Source organism: Lycorma delicatula, chromosome 13 (genome assembly GCF_047948215.1).
Source record: "Lycorma delicatula isolate Av1 chromosome 13, ASM4794821v1, whole genome shotgun sequence".
NCBI classification, from domain to species: domain Eukaryota; kingdom Metazoa; phylum Arthropoda; class Insecta; order Hemiptera; family Fulgoridae; genus Lycorma; species Lycorma delicatula.
Genome location: NC_134467.1, coordinates 41,790,794 through 41,812,352, shown reverse-complemented (window position 1 = coordinate 41,812,352; position 21,559 = coordinate 41,790,794). Strand labels below are relative to the sequence as shown.

At 28.5% G+C, this 21,559-nt stretch overlaps 1 protein-coding gene and 1 pseudogene across 4 annotated transcripts in view; one reads left to right on the top strand and one right to left on the bottom strand.

The window, feature by feature from the left end:
* Positions 1-21,559, top strand: part of LOC142334161 (endochitinase-like) — a 75,569-nt gene that overhangs the window by 41,355 nt on the left and 12,655 nt on the right. For 2 of the 4 annotated variants that reach the window (XR_012758790.1, XR_012758789.1), the window contains one exon: positions 14,585-14,722. Coding sequence is in view for 1 of the 4 variants with exons in the window: in XM_075381959.1 (XP_075238074.1) it covers positions 18,748-18,768 (21 nt within the window). In the remaining 3 variants the exon portion in view is untranslated. Of the gene's footprint in view, positions 1-1,967; positions 2,127-14,584; positions 14,723-18,556; positions 18,769-21,559 lie in introns of those variants that run through there. The other 2 variants (XM_075381959.1, XR_012758791.1) reach the window with 2 other exon arrangements.
* On the bottom strand, positions 5,073-17,868 carry LOC142334066 (protein toll-like; annotated as a pseudogene).

The window sequence follows — 21,559 nt, the reverse complement described above, 5'->3', positions numbered from 1 at the left end:
TGTAATTTCTATTACTTATTTATAAATAATTTTTAGTCGGTTTCAATAAATTATAATAATTCAAATTAAATTAATAACAGTATTTATGCCCTTTATCTACAGTAAGTTGTTTCAGTTTTTCATTAATATAATTAATTAGTGAAATTTTAGTTATAACTGGCATTCTTTAATTTTTTTTCTTTCTATGAGTAAAGAAAATCTTTATATAATAAAAAAAAGAAAAAAACGTTTTAATGGATTTATGAAATTTTATTCAATGTAAAATTAAATTACATAATTTTTCTGATTTACTATTTAGTAATAAAATCGTGCAATATTTTGATTAATTAATTTGTTTTTTTATCATGATACAAAAGAAATTATAAAATTTATCATTTTTTACTTTAGTTTCTAGATCAATAATTGTCTTGTTGAATATCTAATTTTTTCCCTTAATGTGCATGTTGCAATCTGTTCAACTAGTGATCAATAAGCAACCCCCTTAATGGCCCAATGAGATGAGATGAGGATGAGGATGATATGTATGACATGTAAATTAGGTGCAGTCTTGTTACAGACTCAGGCTGACAATTCCTGAGACATGTGGTTAATTGAACCCTAACCACTAAAGTGCACCGGTATCCGCTGTCTAATATTCAACTTCACATAAAATCAACTATCTTTTACCAGAATTTGAACCTCAGAACCATCAACTTTAAAAAGTCAGCTGTTAAATAACTCATTTGCGACAAGCTAAACGCTAGACTAGCCCGAAGGGTTAAATATTTAATGTGTATTTAACTCAAAATAAATTAATATGAATTATATAACACTTTATGATGCTATGTGATGTATCAATATTTCATTAACAGTAACTCAGATTAGAGAGCTATTTTCTTTAAAAAAAAACAATCATTAATATTGCTAAAAATTTTTTTATTTTATTTCCTTAAATTTATTGAGGTTGTTGCTGACATTGTTGTTGCATGTTCTTGTGCATTTACAGCCTGTTCTTTTTAAAAACAATCGGTGCAAGAGCAAAGAATTCTTGTACCCGATCAGGCTTGGCAATATATAATCACCTTGATCTTCTTTTGTAGAAACTAAAAAAGAAATAATTTGTAAAACATAGCACTAGTTATATAATTGGCAATATGGTTCAAGCTTTGTTCAATATAGCAATAAAAAATAAGAGTTGTTTATTTCGCAGTACGTCTAATACATTACCTAATATTTTAGGTCAGTTCATCCATTCCTTAATCCACCGGGTTGGTCTAGTTAACGCGTCTTCCCAAATCAGCTGATTTGGAAGTCGAGAGTTACAGCGTTCAAGTCCTAGTAAAGCCAGTTATTTTTACATGGATTTGAATACTAGATCGTGGATACCGGTTTTCTTTGGTGGTTGGGTTTCAATTAACCACACATCTCAGGAATGGTCGAACTGAGAATGTACACGACTACACTTCATTTACACTCATACATTGAAGAATTATCTAAGCGGTAGTTACCGGAGGCCAAACAGGGAAAAGAAAAAAAAAGTTCATCCATTCCTTTAGTTTCTGATTCATAAAAATTAAAATTAGTACATTATGATAACTAAACAGTAAGAGCAATGCGATTATTTGGAAAACAGGAAATATATATCTCTTTATATTTCATTATTGATAGATGTAAAATACTTTGCATTGGTAAGGCAATTGGTTGATATAGCAGATTGAAAATACAAGGAGATTGTAAAATATACTCCGTAAAATAACGATTGAGACTATGTTATTCTTTTAATATAATTGATATTATAGTAATTAATTATTTCAAAAAGTTAATATTAAAATATAGTGTCATGGTCGTTATTTGCGACGACTAAGTGTTAATATATAAATGTAAAGATGAAAAAAACCTCTTATCGATATTTCAACGAGGTTTAGTTTAAGCTATTTCGATATATCGTTTTCATTAGAAAAATACTACCTCATAGACAGAACCTTCGGATGTTTGATTTGTTTCAAGTTTGTTGACAGTAAATGGATTATAAAAAAATAAATCTTAAAAAGTTGCAGAAAAAATATAATTTAACTGCTTTAGGACTGTTTTTCCAGCTGGAAACAGCGTAAAATCATCTGTTGTAGTTTATGTTATAGTTACCGAAGGTAAGCGATCTTTCTCTAAATAATCTAGCCTATAAGGAATTAGAATTCTCTGAAATTGAAATGCCTGATTTGTTTGTTGTATGTTTTTGAAGTAATTCTATTGTGTGTTATTAAAATAACTCGTGTTTCCCTAAGGAGAGGATGTTAATAGCGATAGTTCTGAATACTTATATTTCGTTAAATTACTTGTTAGTCATCAGGCTTATGATTTTTTGTAGATTTTCAATCATTTGATTGGTCGATACACTTAATTACTTTCTACTATCTGTGACTCTCTTAGCCAAAGCATTCCTATCGTGTGGTATATTCTCAATTTTCTGTTTAATATATTTCAATCTCTATCTTTGTGCTGTCTGTACCTTCTGAACTTCCTTTGTGAATTAAATTCAATGACTGGGTGCTTTAAATATATGGCCTACCACCCTTGCTTTTCTTTTTACAGGATTCTGCCCCAAATTTGCCTTAAACCCATCATCTTGTATTTTACTAGTGATTTGTAATTTTTAAAAATAGAAAAGTTAAGACAAAAGATTACATGATCGTACATAGAAAGTGTTATTTTAAAGGAATGTTGAAGTGGACTGCCATTTTGTGTAGCAGATGTATATTATAATAATATTACTATTACAATTAAATATCGAAAAAGTATGTATGTTCACATATGTTTGAACGATAAGAAGTTTAACTAATTGCTAAGTAAACTTAATAATTAAATTCTTTATTTACTTATGTAGTTAAAGTTCTGAATGACTTCCGACATGAAATGTTTATAATGATTAATTAGCAGCGATTCTAACAACTTGTCTATTTCATGGATTAAGTTATAACTAATTAGTGATGTAGCAGGACACGTCCAAATTCAGTTTGTATCCAGTTTAATGTATCATTACTTTTCTATATTCATGTTACCAGTGTTCTTGAACAGGTCACGATTTAATTAATTGATTTACATAACAAATGTCAACCTGAAAATTGGTGGCTACCAAGGTGATCACTGTTTTATTGTAACTAAAAAATGCGTTTCTGAATAATCTTAAATTTAAAAAAATATAATTGTAGTTACATGAGCTAAGTAATTTATATTTCTTTAATATTAATATAGTATAAGGATTCATTTATTTAGCTCATATTATGTGAAATAATTACTATTGATTATAGTCATATAGCATATAGTTAGAGTAGATCTATCTATTGCACAGATACTGGAAATGATTCACACCATCGCTTTTGGTGATGGAAATAATATATTGCTTTCAATCTTAATGTAAATTAGTAATAAATTAAAGATTTGCAGGCTGGAAATTGTTTTATTTGTAAAGCAATGTTAAAAAAAGGGTTAAATGTTTATTATTGTAATATTCTAGAATTACATTTATCATATAGTAGTAAGTAATGTGAAGATACCGAGCATTCTCATTCATATCAACCATTCCTATCCTATCCGGCTTCAAATTGAGAAAAAGCTTTTTAAGATCTTCACAGGTTTCAGAAACCTCCATGCCTGCATCTGAATAGAGGCAGTATTGACCTCAGGATGTTTCCTAGAAACAAATTAGGAATTTCCTGCTCTCCAGAAAATAAATGATTTAATGTATGTAATTCTGCAGTATTTGCAGTACAATACTCCCAAGTAAGATGTCAGAGAATATGAGTTATTTTACACTTAGTGACCTTCATGTAACAAACCGCTATATTATCCTCAACTGAATACACTGTGGATACTGAAAGATTCATATTTCCTTATGTATTAAGAAAGCAAGAGTACTTTAAAGTACAATGATGTGTGATTTTTAGACATGATGGTGAGGAATAATTGCATTATTTAATTAATAGGGGCTCTTAGATATAAAATAATGATAGTTTTAAATGGCCGCCACATATTTGTTTCTAGAAGTAACAGTTATTACTGATAATTAATATCAATCAGCTAATTAAAATACTATTACTAATAATAATAATAGTATCAGTGTTAATTAAGTATTTAAACATTTCACATATAAACATACAAATGTTTAACTTGATTGGTAAGTAAAGTATTTAATTATTATGTTTAATTAAATTTCCTGTTATACAAACATATTCAAACATTACATGTTTGAATTCAGTTCAATGGAAATTAGTTAATTGTGACAGGATTAAACTTGAAAAAAAAGCTTAGTTTTTCAACTACTAAAGTATTGTAATTAATTTTTTGCCAAAGATGTGTTGTTTTCTTTACCTAAATAGAAGAAATATCTAAGTATTAAGAAATGAGATTTCTGGGATAAAATAATATTTTTTCTGGGTGCTGCCCCAGGACTCATAGTTTGATAAATCAGATACATAAAGGTTGTAATATTTTATTTCTGCTAAGCAAATGATCCCAGATATTTGGAGTCAGCATTAGTTTTACAAGGTTAATTTTTCTGCTTTATGTCACCCTTTCTCTATGGCTTGTAATAATTGATTAAAGAATAAAAAATGAAATATTGATAGCAATTTTATTAGAAATTTTACAATTATGTTTCATTTAAGTTCTAAAATGAGCTTATCGTATTGTATTACTTACATAGACAATTATTATTTTAAAATCAGTCTTAAAATAAATTTTAGTTGTAAATTACAAGAATATATCTCATATTTTTAACTTATAGTCAGGTTTAATTTATCCATTAGCAGATTGACAATATAAAATTTAAAAAAGTATACTTTATGCCTATACTAAAAACGTGGCTTATCATAAATATATCATATTGAAAATTATGACTTGCAGAACTAAATAATAAATTACTATACATATGTAATAAATTAGATCTAACTAACATTAAGTAAAATTTTTCTTTCTTTTATTTTTGTTTATATTTGTACAAATGATTAAATCTAAAATTCCTAAGGTTCATCTATAAATATACTTAAATAAAACTTAAAAAGTTGTTTAATCTAATTCCTATCTTAAACTCTATATGAGCAACATTCTCTAAATGATGTACGTTACTTATTTTTAATTTATTTGAGAATTATGGTACCTAAACACTAAATACTATGCGCACTGACTTATGATTTCTGACCATTTTGTTTAAACGATGGTGTTTGGTCAATGAAACTGTTTGCTGGTGGGGATGAATTAGGAACTGAATCTTTTATGAGATCATCTTTATCGATACTTAGTACCGGTATATTTTGCTGCCTTGTTAAATTTCTTTGGAAAAGAGGTCGTATATTCCTTTTGATAAGTCTGTAGGATGAGGTAAAGTAAATCGAAGCTTATCCCAAAACCAAGGTCACCCCATTTTAGGTATGTGCTCATTGGTACATATGCTTTAAGTTCAGGATCTAAATTATCAGCCGGGCCAACATCACCGTAAAGTATGACAATTACTCTTGCTCTTCCCATACTCAACGCTTGGGAATGTGCTGTTTTGAATTCCATTTTCCCCCAAACACTTTCTAGAAAGTTAGGTGACAACACAACAATAGTTCTACGTGAATATTCAACTGACCGTGCTATTTGACTTGGTATATAATCACCTATAATCCAATCTCTATAATGTAAATGTAACTTAAATTTAGGGGTGCCATTCTCTAGCCCTGGAACCAAATGTTTTATCGCAAAATCTTCATCTCGGTGAGAATAACTTATGAAACCATCATACAGCTTATCATGATCTAGTTCATCTTCAGTAACAAGCCAAAGAAACATCTGATGTGCATAAAGCCAAACTTTTATTTCTTGATTATATCGATAGTAGAGAGCTATAAGAAGACCTACTATGAGCCCAAGAATAGCCGTAAGAATGCTAATAATAATTATTACGCCTGCTGTAGATGTGGGACAAATTTCATTTACTGTTAATTCTGATATAGATTTTCCTCCCAAGCAAGTTACATTATTCAGATTGTCGATCTGAAATATAAAAACAATAGACAGATTAATAATCATATTTAAAAGATATTAAGACAGAAAAAATCTTGTAAATTAAGAAGTCATTTAATAAAAATCAAGTTAATCAAATGAATTATATATCGCTATAAATCTTAGTTATTTTCAAAAGATATATTTTGTGATTTTTAAATAATTTTTAAAATTATTCTTTATAAAAAAAAAACATATACTTACTAGAAGTCATCCACAAAGGACATTAAAGTTCGGTTTTTGGTGGTCAGTTTGTGACCATTTTAGGAGATAGTCAGTTTAACACTAGTAAAATGCATTCTACGTTTTACTAATGTAAAATCATTTTACATTTATAAAACTTCCTATGCGTGCACTGACTTATGATTTCTGCTGATTTTGGCTAACCATTTTGTATAATTGATTGTGTACTCGATAAAAATGTTTACCGGTGGGGATAAATTAGGATCTCAACCTTTTATGAAATCATCTTTATACTTTAAACCGGTGTATTTTGCTGCCTTGTTAAATTTCTTTGGAAAAGAGATATTTCTAGGCAGTGTATGTTTCTATTTGAACTCTCCTAATGTGCCATAGACTTGGGGTTCATGTCTAAGCCAGCTATAAATTTTGAAAAACTGTACCTATAAAGCAGCTTGTCGTGATTGACTGACTTGACTGATAACTGATTTATCAATGCCCAACAAAAACTAGTGAAGATAAATTAATGAAAAATTGTATTCAAGTTTTTTTTATACTGTGTAAGTGCACATTAAGAAAGGATTTTTTTAAATTCTGGGTTTAAAGGGTTAAAATGGAGTACAATGAAATTTTTACTATTTTTTTAATTTCTCAGTAACAAATGAAGATATCAACTTGATTTTTGGCACGTGAACTTGTGTGTGTATAATAATCTTCATGTGAATATCTAAAAACCAATTTTTAGATTTTTTGCAAAGGGATGAAGAAAGTTAAAAAATTTTGAAAAATGATTCCAAATTTTTCCCATTTCTGATTAGACAATATATTAAGTAGATTTGGGCTTGCAATTATTCTTCAGATAATTTCTAAAGATCATTTTTGGTGTTTTTTTTATTTTCGATTTTTTAAGGGATTTGTTCATGTACTATTGGTAGCTCAACCAATAGCCACGGTTACTGTAGTGCGACCCAGCTGGCTGCACCTGCCTCCAGTTACTTGGCCAAAAAACACTTAAGAAAAATAAGAAACAAAATATGATAACCTCCTAGTGGTGTTTGTAGGGTAATACTAAGAACCAGACTAAATATGGATGGATATAACTACTATTTTTAAGATGAAGGCTGACTATTTTGAAACCAACACTCTTCAAATCGCTCAGAGTTTTGGGTCCTGTACTGACTAAACTGTGCTTTGAAGAAATTTACCTACCATATAATGATATTTTTTTGTAAACTGAACGAGGTTTAAGTTTTATTTATCAGTATTATTCTCGCAAGCATGAGGATATCGAAGCACATTGGGGGTCCTGGCTAGACGATTGGGTAAGAAAAGTGAGCCCTGACCAGCTAGTTTTTTTTTTTACAAAATCTTATTCCAACTTATACCCGAGTAAATAATTGCAGTTAATTTATTCAGTCCAGTAAAAATGATGGTGTCTTTTCTTAATTTGAAGTTTTAGTCCAGTACCTTTGATTTCCTACATTAACTAATGTAAGAATTCAATTTTTATTTTAAGTACATTTTCATGAAATTCAGTAAATTTCAATATACTGTTATAAAATATTTTTCCAGACTAAAGGAAATATTTATTAAATATAAGGGTTCATTATGAATTTGTGTAATTTTTAATTACTGATACGGTGATACGATCCCAAATCTATTGCTTCTTAATGTTTAGAGACTATAACTGACTCTACTTCATTTTATAATGGTTATTTTTTTATTTGACTTTTTTCTGGGTGAAAAATGCTTCGGCATTATCGTCACCTGAATTTTATACTGATGAGTCGATTCTGTTCTCATATGCAATATTTTGATCAAGTTTTATGTAAATCAGATCAAACTATGAAAAAACATCCCCTATTACCATCTTTCTCTATTTCATCACATTCTGTTTTCAAATAAAGTTTTGTTTTTATTAAGTATTTTTAGTAACTGTAATTATTGTGATAGTTTCAGGAAAGACTTCTTACATTTCTGGCCTCAGAAAATATCCATTATAATTTTTTTTTGTGTAAATTTACCTTAATGTTTGGTTTTGAAGTAGCTGAATGATACATATTCAATATCCAGTGTTTATTTTCAGAAGTTTTATGACAAATCTGTGTCGATTACCACCGACAGTACGATTAAGAAATTTATTCCCTCTTGGTTATATCAGTCAAGAAATGTCAAGGCTAATCCACCCTTTGTTTTCCTCATTCATTGATCAGGGAAAGTCATCATACAAAACTTATTGTACCGATAATGTTCAATAAAAATTATGTATATGTGAAATTTTGAAATCTAATGAATGAGATGACCTTCATATTTCATCAGTAATGATTTGTCTAACCTTGCAAAATTTCAGTGTTGATTTCTTGCTTCAGTTCTTTAATACAAGAAAAGATCATTCAAAACAATCTCTTTTCAGTCTGATAAATTTCAGTGTAGCTTTATTGAATATGTTTTATTAATTCTCACATTTTATTTATAAATATTCTTATCACCATATACTTTACCTATATAAATTTTTATAGTGTGAATTTTTCTTGCGTTAAAATTTAATTACAATTCATGTTTGGCCAAATTTTTTTATATTTTCAATAAATATTAAACTCAAAGAAAAAATAGTAATAATATATTTAATCATAAAACTTCAGGTTGAGCTAAACGGGAAGTAATTGAATTATCTCATTGGTGGAAGCATAACCAACAAGTGTAAATGTTATTTTCTTTCTAAACAGCTTTCATTTTATACAAAATTTCTAATTTCTCTCAACTTAATTGCTTTTAATTATTCAAAATTTAATTTTATGATTCTCACATTGCCTTTTATTCGGAGTGAAGACAAGTAATTCGTTAGTATTAAAATCCATATCAATCATCCATGTGAAGTTTTTTTCTTAACTTTTTTAGAAACGTAGTTTTATACCATTTTTTTTTGTCTTCAGTCATTTGACTGGTTTTATGCGGCTCTCCAAGATTCCCTATCTAGTGCTAGTCGTTTCATTTCAGTATACCCCCTACATCCTACATCCCTAACAATTTGTTTTACATATTCCAAACGTGGCCTGCTTACACAATTTTTTCCTTCTACCTGTCCTTCCAATATTAAAGCGATTATTCCAGGATGCCTTAGTATGTGCCCTATAAGTCTGTCTCTTCTTTTAACTGTATTTTTCCAAATGCTTCTTTCTTCATCTGTTTGCCGCAATACCTCTTCATTTGTCACTTTATCCACCCATCTGATTTTTAACATTCTCCTATAGCACCGCATTTCAAAAGCTTCTAATCTTTTCTTCTCAGATACTCCGATTGTCTAAGCTTCACTTCCATATAAAGCGACACTCCAAACATACACATACTCAGGAAAATTTTTTCCTGACATTTAAATTAATTTTTGATGTTAACAAATTATATTTCTGACTGAAGGCTCGTTTCGCTTGTGCTATTTCGCCTTTTATATCGCTCCTGCTTCGTCCATCTTTAATAATTCTCCTTCCCAAATAACAAAATTCTTCTACCTCCATAATCTTTTCTCCTCCTATTTTCACATTCATTGGTACATCTTTGTTATTTCTAATACATTTCATTACGTTTGTTTTGTATTTGTTTATTTTCACGCAATAGTTGTTGCGTAGGACTTCATCTATGCCGTACATTGTTTCTTCTAGATCCTTTTTACTCTCGGCTAGAATTACTATATCATCAGCAAATCGTAGCATCTTTATCTTTTCACCTTGTACTGTTACTCTGAATCTAAATTGTTCTTTAACATCACGAACTGCTAGTTCCATGTAAAGATTAAAAAGTAACGGGGACAGGGAACATCCTTATCGGACTCCCTTTCTTATTACGGCTTCTTTCTTATGTTCTTCAATTGTTACTGTTGCTGTTTGGTTCCTGTATATGCTAGCAATTGTTCTTCTATCCCTGTATTTGAACCATAATTTTTTTAAAATGCCGAACATTTTATTCCAGTCTACGTTATCGCATGCTTTTTCTAGGTCTATAAACGCCAAGTATGTTGGTTTGTTTTTCTTTAATCTTTCTTCTACTATTAATCTGAGGCCTAAAATTGCTTCCCTTGTCCCTATACTTTTCCTTAAACCAAATTGGTCTTCTCCTAACCCTTCTTCCACTCTCCTCTCAATTCTTCTGTATAGAATTCTAGTTAAGATTTTTGATGCATGACTAGGTAAACTAATTAGTTAAACTGTATTCTGTATTCTTCACATTTATCTACCCCTGCTTTCTTTGGTATCATGACTATAACGCTTTTTTTGATGTCTGACGGAACTTTTTCATAAATATTACACACCAGCTTGTATAATCTATCAATCGCTTCCTCACCTGCACTGCGCAGTAATTCTACAGGTATTCCGTCTATTCCAGGAGCCTTTCTGCCATTTAAATCTTTTAATGCTCTCTTAAATTCAGATCTCAGTATTGTTTCTCCCATTTCATCCTTCTCAACTTCCTCTTCTTCCTTTATAACACCAATTTTAGTACAATTTGTCTAATTACTGTATTTTATAGTCAACAAGTGTGAAAATCTTTAAATAAAATATTTATTATTAAATGTGCAATCATTATGGCTATACTTAAAATAATTTATTCTGATACTTACTGTTATATTAGGCGATAAGCCGGTCAAAGTTATTTGTGAAATGTTATTTGAGGGAAGTGATGAAGTCGTGATATACTTGAAACCTTCATCTAATTCTAGTGGCAGTGATGATAAATAATTTTTTGCTAAATATAGCTCAGTATGATTAACATTTTTATATGATTTAGTGTACAATTGTAATATTCCAAGAAGAAAGTTTCGAGGGGAAAGTTTTTATCCTTAGTTCAGTGCAATCGATAATCAATCCTTCCTCTTGCGGGCGGTAGAAACATTTCCATTCTTTTGGACATTTAGTACTAGATTCGTTTATTATTTTGACTTAATTCACATGTTAGAAGTTTTGATGGCACCATATTCCAGTACAAACCTTCTAATTGCTTTGGTCCAGAACAAATTATTTAATTATAAATTAATTATAATTAATTATAACTGTATTCTGTATTCTTCACATTTATCTGCCCCTGCTTTCTTTGGTATCATGACTATAACGCTTTTTTTTATGTCTGACAGAACTTTTTCATAAATATTACATTTATTTGATTATTTGAAATGATATCAATCAAATAATAAGCTTCTGGTGTTAGAGTTCCCTCAAAAAACTTTTTAAGGTGATAATTTCTACTGTCACATAATAATGGATTTCCAATCAGATTAATTCTAGCACTATGATTTTCTAATGTTTTGTAATGGTGTGAAGTTGATGAATTTGATTCATATTGTGCAAGTGCCAGTAATTCCATCGGCTGAAGATCAATCACTGAAATATTGTTGTATGATAAATCAACTGTTACATAATTCATTGAGTGAAAATGAAGATCATTAGCCTAAAAAAAATTATAATTTAACGTAAATATGTTAATTTATAACAAAATAGTTTATTAATATTAAAATATGACATAGAAAGACGTTCAGTCAGAGAAATATATTTATAATAGTAGTGACAACCACAACCTTATGAACCACCAGATGGTAATTAACACAAGATTGTTAAATTGGAGCCATGAGAAAGCAAATAATGCCTTCTACAACACAGGAAGTATTTCAGTTCTCAAATCATCTTCATTAAATAGTACTGATGTTATAACAAGTTACTAATGTTTTATTCTTAACTATACATTTTATAATATTTGGCAGAACACATTATCCTGGTACGATAAGCGCTAATTACATTTTAAAGTGAGTTGTTGTTTTATTGAATAGTATTAAAATTGATAAATCGCTATTTAAATAAAAGATATTTACCAAAGCTATATTGCTTTCCCCACATCAACAACCAACTCTATGATCTTTTAAGGAAAAATAATACTTTTTATATTGCGCCTACTTGTGTGCTCACAGTTTATTGTTTTATCTAATTATCTATAAAGGATTATTTCTGTCGCTTAATTAGTAATGTCAATATTGCATTCAGTGTATATCTATTTTATTGCCAACTCTAATAAAAAATTCACTAGGTGATTCATAACTATCTCTGCTCATCTGTCATACCCTTATTCTTTAGCATTTTGATTTTATATTTTCTGTATACGCAGTTTATTGTTTAATCTGTTCTAAAAATTTTAAGTATTAAGTTTGTTTTATCTTTTGTAATACTTATTTAAACATTGACATCTGGATAATTTATCTTTTAATTTAATTCACTTTCTTAGTTAAAAAAAGAAGTAGGGTTATGTTTTTAACTGACCAAGGCTTAGCTTTACAGAAATTTAATAGTTTTAGCAGTATTTTTGGCATATTCAATTCCTTTATTCAGTTTATTGATAATGAAAACATCATTAATGTTATTTTTTTTATGGATATAGGCCTTTATTTATTTATAGAACTAGAATCTTTTTCGTTAATTAAATCATTAAAACAACTAAAATCTATCTTTACATTGTAACTTATTTTTCTGTTTACTGTTTAGAACTATCGTATGATCTAAATGCTCAGGTTGTAATTTAAAACAAGGTTATCTTATCTCTTTTAAACAAATAGTCTGCAAATGATCTTAAACTTATGTTGGCCTCAAAGTAATATTAACTTGTGATTTTTATCCCTGACTATTCTGTAGGATTTTATACTTATTTATTTTATTATTGTTATTTGGTAAATTTATATTCCTGTCACCGGATAAGATAAATTTTTTTTTTAAGGCTGAGTAATAATGATTACAATTAAAAAACAAGAATTATTTTGACAATCGATTCAATCTGTAAAGCGGTTGAGTCAGAAAAAATATGAAAAATAAACTGCAGTTTTTTAATTTTATTACCTAACTCAGAAGATTTAAATTTTCTTCGATCTAAACTAAGGTTCTCCTCATAAAACTGTTATATTCAGTTTCTGTACTTAATGAATATAATTTTTTATCTGGATGGTGAGCTTCATTCAAATATTCATATTTCCAATAAAACAATTTTTTGATGTTCTTTTGTTAGAATAAAAAATGAAAAATCAAACGTTTTTCTTAGATTTTTTGAATCAAACAAATTGAACTTGGAATTTTCCTTAAGTTATATTGATTTTGATTCACCTTGTTTCTGAGTTGTCTACTACCTTCAGTTTCACTGTTACTATTCACTAACTAAATCATCAGTTTTATTTAAAAATTGGTCTCTTTTGTCATATGCTCTTTATGCATTTTTGTTTCATACCCTTTTTAGTTAATGAAAGATTTTGACTGAGAAGCCCAAAATATACCCTAGTAACCCGGTAATATTCTAATCTATAGTGGCCATAATAAACACCATATTAGGGAAACTGTTTAAACATTGGTCATAGGACTTTTCTCAAGTCTTTACCTTCTTTTATTCTGCTGGACTAAGTTGTCTGTTTTTAAACTGATTATGCATCTGATGTAAACAGGTGCATCTCTACTTTTTACTACTTGATTATTTTAATATCTGATTTAGGCATCTTCTGAAATATTCTTTTTGTTGAAGATATCTTTTGTTAGTTGATAGGCTTATTTTAATATTCTCATTCGCGCTTGATTGGCTTTTTTTATCTAAACCATGAATTTGGGTTATTTCTCCCATATATTTAAATTTGTTGAATTTATTGATTTTCCCATATTTTGTTATTTTGCAACTTTAGGGAATCTTGGATGGTTATGAATTCTGTCTTTTTGGTAAATGTTTTTAGCCGTAGTCTGCGATTAATTAGATTCTAATTTGAAGTCCTTTTGAAAGGATTTTGTATGTCATAGGTAAGACCTTTTGGTAAAAGGTAAGGTCCTTTTGTAGTTATTTACTTCTGTATCATTTTCATATTTGTGTAGTGGATGTATTAATGGAATTTTTTCGAGTTTTCCATATCTCTTTCTTAAGTTTTTTCTTTGCTGTTTGCATGATTCTTTTGTAATTCTGCTGCAATCAAGCCATCACCTGTTACCTTGTTTATTTTCTTGATGAGTTTGTCTATTTTTATTTCCTTATGTGTTTTTGATTTGTCAGTTCATATTGCTGAATTTTGGAATTGAAATCTTACCTTAGGTTCCTCGTAGTTTAATAGTTTTTCAAAGTACTTGCTAGAATTTTGTTGCTGTCTTTAGCATTTTTAACATTTAAATTTGGATGTTAATATTTAACAAAAGAAAGGTTTTTGTGATTTTCTCATGTAAAACCTTGCACATTAAAGTCGTCTAATAATAATAATAATAATAACAGTCGCTGATCTGTTAATGTGTGTTGTAAGTCAATTAGAGTTGCAATTTATTTTTATTTTATAAATTATACAAATAATCATAAACATATTTAATTTGTAGCATTCATATTTTGTTTTGTATTACAGGATTTAGTACAACTGAAAGAGGAACCGCTAGATGTTATTAATGGTGATATTGAAAAAGATCCTTTAGCAATTGAAGAGACCAACTTGGTTAAATTAGAAAATTTTAAAGTTGAAAATGAAAGTGTCACCTTAAAAAAGGTAAAAACTAATTCAGTTTTTAAAAGAATAGTATAATATTGTGAATAAACTTACTTCTCAGATGGCTCAGCAGCTCAATATAAAAATCGTAAAAATTTTGTGAATTTAATGTATGATGAGGATGACTTTGGTCCAGGGGCAGAATGACATTCGTTTGCCACATCACATTAAAAAGTGCATTTGTTGGTTTTGGTGATAGTCTTAAAAGAAAAGATTAACATCAAAAGCAAGTTTACAACGCCCATAGCAAGATCAAGTAACAACAGTCACTCGGCTTTATTATTAGGCTTGGTCAAATATTAAAAATATGAATTTCATATTTGTTTCAAATGAAAAGTATTTAGCAAAACGATGGCAATCTAAGGTACTCAGAAGTTGCGTGCTTTTTTACCAGTCATGAAAGGATATTTTAAAACAAAAATTATTTCCAGAAATGAAGAATATGAACAACTTAAAGTTTTGCACGAAAGAGAAGTTGGTTTTCCTCAAATTTATGATATAAAAGGTTTTGTCTTGTGCATTATAATGGTGCTTTGTGGTTAGTTTGTGTATTATCTAGAAAAGAATCAACAGAAGAAGCGGAAGTAAGTTTTCCTCACTTTCAAGGTCCATCTCCTTTTTATGTTTTTCCAGCACACAGTGATATTCTAATATTACCTCGACAGGAAATACTAACAGAAGTTAATCCGTAAACTGTTTCTGGACATAGATACACATTATCTGAAAAGGAAATTACTTGGGCAAATGAAAAACTTCATTTGGTATTTCAAATAACCAAATAAACACTTTTAAAATTTAACTCGATACTAGAATGTTCTTGGTATAATTTTTAAGTAGCAATAATTAAAAGCCAATGAAAATATCAGATTACATTTATTAAATCATTATAAAAAATTTAATTATTTAGAAGCATTACTTTGAAAAATTAATTGGTACGTTACCATTCTCTCTTTTTCTGATTAGGTTCTGGAATCGCTGCAAGATATTTCTTCAGATGATGATATATATGAATATAAATGGAGTTTAGTCTTGTACAGTCTCAGGTTGACCATTCCTGAGATAGGCAGTTAATTGTAACCCAATACCAATATCCTTAATCTAGTAAAATTCAAATCTGTATAAAAGTACATATCTGTACTCCCTTTACTAGAATTTGAACCTTAGAACTTTCTTTTAAACAGATTTGAATACTAGGTCATTAATAACTGTTTTCCTTTTGCGGTTTAGTTTCAAATATAACCAGACATCTTAGGAATGGTTGACCTGAGATTGTGCATGACTAAATTTCATTTACGTTCATACATATAATCCTCTGAAGTAATACGTTACATTCCAAAGACTAATTAGAAAAAGACAGTACATTAGCGTTATTCAATACATAAGTGCTGTTGATTTATTTTATGAAACTGTTGTTAAAATTAATATAAACTAAATATTATTTATTTAAAATAACTGCTACTGGAGTGAAACTGTTAATTTAAGAATTTATAAAACTTTAATTTGAAATTCTTACTGATTTGCCTTACTTTCTGTATACTGTGTAAGATTTTAAGATTGTCAAAATGTACAAATCACGAATGCCGTAACTGTAATTATTTAAAGATCTGCTTTATTATATTTTAATTATTAGTCATACAGATATTATTCATATTATTGTATCTCTTCTATTAGAAGAGATAAGTCTTGAGAATTATATTTTATACATAATTATGTTTTATACTTGTGTTTTTATGATCACTTAAAAATGTTTGAGATTTATTGTTTTATTGTTTATGTTTGAGATTGAAGATTATAAAGTAAAGTAAAATGTTAATGGCCAAATGATGAAGAGCTTGACAAACCACACAGTCAAACTCCTGGCCAGCATAGTTGTACAGTCCAAATATTCACCATGTTTTTTTTTTTTTTTTTTTTATGTAATATTCTTTTAAACAATTGATTGTTAAACTTTTTCACCCACCACCCACATTGAGAATCAAAACGTTTCTAGCTTAAAACTTACCATCTGTTAAAAATAATAATTGCAGTTCTCTTAAAAACAGCAACTGCAATTGTTTTTAAACGTGGCATATCCTATTTCTGAGTTGAATGTTACACTTTAAATGAGAGCAATTAAAATGCATATTTAATTGTATAGTTATATAACTATATATATAATAGTTATATAGTTATATAGTCATTCATTCTAATTTTTTCAGGAGAGCAGAAAAACCTTTGAAATTGAATTAACAGAATGTAATATAACAGTTATATCATAAATTTAATCTAAGATTTCTAATTACCTGTATTTAAGATAAATTCTTTTTTTCATCTATTACTTGCTTAGAAGATTTCTTACAATTCAAAAAACATGTAGGTTATGTCAAACAATGGTGATCGGCTACATAGGGCGTTTTGAACTTGGATGTTTTAGTTATAGTTGAAAAATATGCTTTGAAAAACAGCTGTCTGCCTAGAAACTTAATTTTGCCTGCTCTTTTCTTGAACTGAAACCTAATACAAGTGTTCATGATATTATTAGGTTTATATTATAAAATGTTTTTCTGAATTATTGAAATTACTAGGAAACAAAATAATTGTAGAGATAGAATGTAAAGACGTTACTTACAACAAAACACTTTCATTTTTTTAGATAACAGTACAAAAATACATTATAAGAGATATTTAATTGGTTAATTACCATTAGGTTTACAAACTAAAAATAAACTAATGAATAACTATTGCTTCATTAGTACACTGAAAATATAAAAACATTCTTAAAAATTAAAGACAAAAAAAATATAGTAACATTACAAGAGATATTTAATTAGTTTCTTATCCTACTGACTTGTATTATAACTAATCAGACTTTTATAAACAAAAAATTAAACTTTGTATTGAATTATTATAATAAGGTTTGCTAACTAAAAATAAAACTAATGAATAACTGTTGCTTCATTAGTATATTGTGAAAATATAAAAACGCTCTTAAAAGTTTAAAGTAACAGTTCTATACATTATAGTTTTACATAAATGTACAGTATAATATTATTTTATTAAAAATATTAATTTGTTGACACCTGTCTTTAAATTTTTTTAAAATTTCTTTTTACCTTAACATGTTCTATTGCGCTCCTCTTTTTCTGCATAACTGAATGAAAGACCATCATAGAAGGGCCAAAAATCTTTATCTTAACTTCTTTAAGCTCCTGGAGATTTTGATTTTTTTTTGTGTCACTCTCTCTCTCTCTCTCTCTCTCTCTCTCTCTCTGACAGAGAGGTTATCTCTCTCTTAGAGAGATCAGGTTCAAACCTACTAAACGTTAGTTGCTTTTATACGGATTTAAAAACTAAACCATGCATACTGATATGCTTTGGTGGCACCTTATTTCTCAGGAATGGTAGGCCTGAGTACATAATTACACATTGTTTACGCATCATGCTGATCCAATTGGACCATGGTGACGTTACTTTGTTGTTCATTTTATTACAACTCACACATTAAGAAAATAAAACTCATATTTGTAATAGTTAAAACTCATATTTGTAATAGTTTTTGTAAATTCCATAGATAGTAAATTGGTATAAAAAAATGTTCAACAAGATTCAACAAGAAAAAGATCAACAAGATTTTTCATTTCCTGGCATATTTCTGTCTTAATTCTTTGATTTTATTTTTTTAATTATGGTTTTTAATCCCTTTTTGTTCTTTATTTTAGTGCAAAACCATGTTATTATGCCCTTTATTTTTCACTAAACCTTTGTTATTTCACCCATTTATTTTTTAGTTCACATTTTGGTTTGAAATAATGAAATTCCACAAAAACTAATTTAAGTACTTTTATTATTATTCAGTTTAATGACGAAAATTATATAATTAACTAACTGGACGTGATGTTGACTGAAATATGTGAATATACATCTGCTGTGTATGTAGCAAATGTTATTTTAACTGACAGTGGTGTTGAAGAGGCCATTTGCCGAATTAATTCTTTGATGGGCCCAGAATATATTCATCCTCTTTTAGTGAAGAAATACTCTGCCATATGGTGTGGTTTTTAACTAAGGTGTGTACCACAGAAGTGCTAATTTGTAAGAATTAAAAAAATATCATGCAGTATGAGGTGTTTTTATTTTAATTATTATAAATTTATTATCATTGTATTATTTATATCTTATAAGATATTATATTAATTATATATTATATTAATTTTAATATATAATTATATATTATAAATAATATTTTCTTTGTTTTTATATATATATATATATACACACACACACACACTTCATAATCTACAGGATGTCCAGACTAAAAGTATCCAAAAGTACATGTTAATAACTTTCTTCTTTTTTTTTTTACTAAACTTAGCAACTCGTCATGTTCTAATGTAGGCTAGTCAACTTCAGTGTATGCACTTTTTTTAGCTGGTCAGGTGCCTAGACAATAATCTAACTCTTGCTAGGTGTTTGGGAGCATCTGCGGCATTATTAGACCAAACACCTTTAACATTTTTTGTGTTAAATCATTAAAATCTCAATATTTTCTTTGGTATAATTTATAATAAAACCCCAAGCAAAAACATCCAGAGAAGTGATATCTGAGAGTGACATCTTTCTATTTTAAGATACTTTAAGTTATAAGGAAAAATGTAACCATAACAGATTTTTAATGAGAGTACTAAAAGTTATTTCTAAAGAATCTTGAAACAAATTTTGCTTATAGGTCAATACCTTAAGCACATAACATAATTAGGGAAAAAATTAATTATTACATATTTCGTACGGTATCATTAATGGTTTTCGTAAATAATCAATGAAAATGATAGCTAAATTTAGTGCATCCTAACCTTAACCCACCGGGTTGGTCTAGTGGTGAACGCGTCTTCCCAAATCAGCTGATTTGGAAGCCAAGAGTTCCAGCGTTCAAGTCCTAGTAAAGCCAGCTATTTTTACACGGATTTGAATACTAGATCGTGGATACCGGTGTTCTTTGGTGGTTGGGTTTCAATTAACCACACATCTCAGGAATGGTCGAACTGAGAATGTACAAGACTATATTTCATTTACACTCATACATATCATCCTCATTCATCCTCTAAAGTATTATCTAAACAGTAGTTACCGGAGGCTAAACAGGAAAAAGAAAGAAAGTGGCCATGCAGTTGGACTTCCTCGTCTGATCGAATATCTGGAGAAGTGTTTTCCAGGAACATAACTGCATAACTGAATGGAAGATCATCATAGAAGGGCCAAAAATCTTTATAAAACTTTTTTAAGCTCTTGCAGATTTTGATTTTTTTTTTGTGTTGCTCTCTCTCTCTCTCTCTCTGAGAGAGAGGTTATCTCTCTCTTAGAGAGATCAGGTTCAAACCTACTAAACGTTAGTTGCTTTTTTACGGAACACAAATGGTGAGTAGATGGTTATGTTAATATTGGCAATGTTTAACATTGTCTTTGAAATTATGTTTTAAATTATATTAAAAATTACTATGTAAAGGCAATCATTATTTCAAAAAAATGTTTTTCAATGTTTATTCATTGTAATGAAATGTTTTTAAATGAAATTCTTTTCTTGAAGATGCTTTTACAGATAAGATATTGCACAGGAAGATACAACTCTGAATGAGTTACAACTCTGAATGTACTATATTGTTTGTTTTGAAGAAGCCACTGTAGTTATAATTTCAAGTCATAAGAGTTCTTGAGAAAATTGTTGAATTTTTGATAAAGTTAATTTCATCCTAATCTGGATGAAATTATAAAGCTAATCTGTCTTAAAATCTTTTATTTTGATGTTCCTGATAAATTTTGTAATTAGTCATTCAATTAGGGTGGTTCAGTGTATAAATGTGTGAATCCTATTGTCAATGCAAATGAGATGTGAACTAATAAATAAAAAAAAAAACGTGCAGATTCAATAGCTAAGGGTGTCATTACATATTGATTCAGTTTTGTTTCTGATAAGCTAGAGTACATTTCAAAAGTTAGAAACATATCTTATTGCTATTTTATTTTAGTCCTTTTATTGCTATTACCTTGATTACGTTACTACTTGCTTTATTATCTTGCTATTTATTGCTTACTTTATTGCTGTTATCTAGTTTTCTTGAAAGATTAGTTTTCTGAAAGATTTCATCAGAAATTACTTCTGTGGAAATATTTAATAATTTGAGATTTTACATTTTTTTAACTAGCTTATTTGGTTTTCCTTTTTTAAAAAAAAGTTAAATATTTGTTTCATTAATTTATTTTCATCCATTCCAGTCAAGTGACCATAAAATTAGTTCTTTTTCTAATTGTATGACTTTTCAAAATTTTGGTAAAATTCTTCAGATTTGCTTAATTTAGCAGTCTTATTTTGAGTTTTGGCTGTAAAGTTACAATTATTAGATTTCCCTAAGAAATTTTGTAAGATGAAAGCCACTTTGATTTTTTGTGTTCTGGCTTTTATTTTTTTCAAAAAATGTTCAGCATAATTATTTTGCTTTAAATTTTTAACTCTTGATTGATTCTTATTCTGAAATTTTCACTTTTTGGATTCTACTTTTATTATTGGAATCCATTATATAAAATTTGTAGCCTAATTTTGTTTGCACATTTTTCTAGTTCTTGATTTTAATTTTCTCTATCTAAAGTCTTTTACCAAAGTTATCAGATCATCAGCTAATGGTAAAACATTTACATTTAAATATTAAGATGTTAACCCCCCCCCCCCCATTTTTATTAAGTATTTTTATTTTCCTATTATATTTTGCAATTAATTTTTCCAGAGCACAATCGAGTAATATTGTAAGACCATCCTCTTGTCTCATTGTAGTTTTTATTTAAAAGGTTATTTTGATGGGTTACCATACT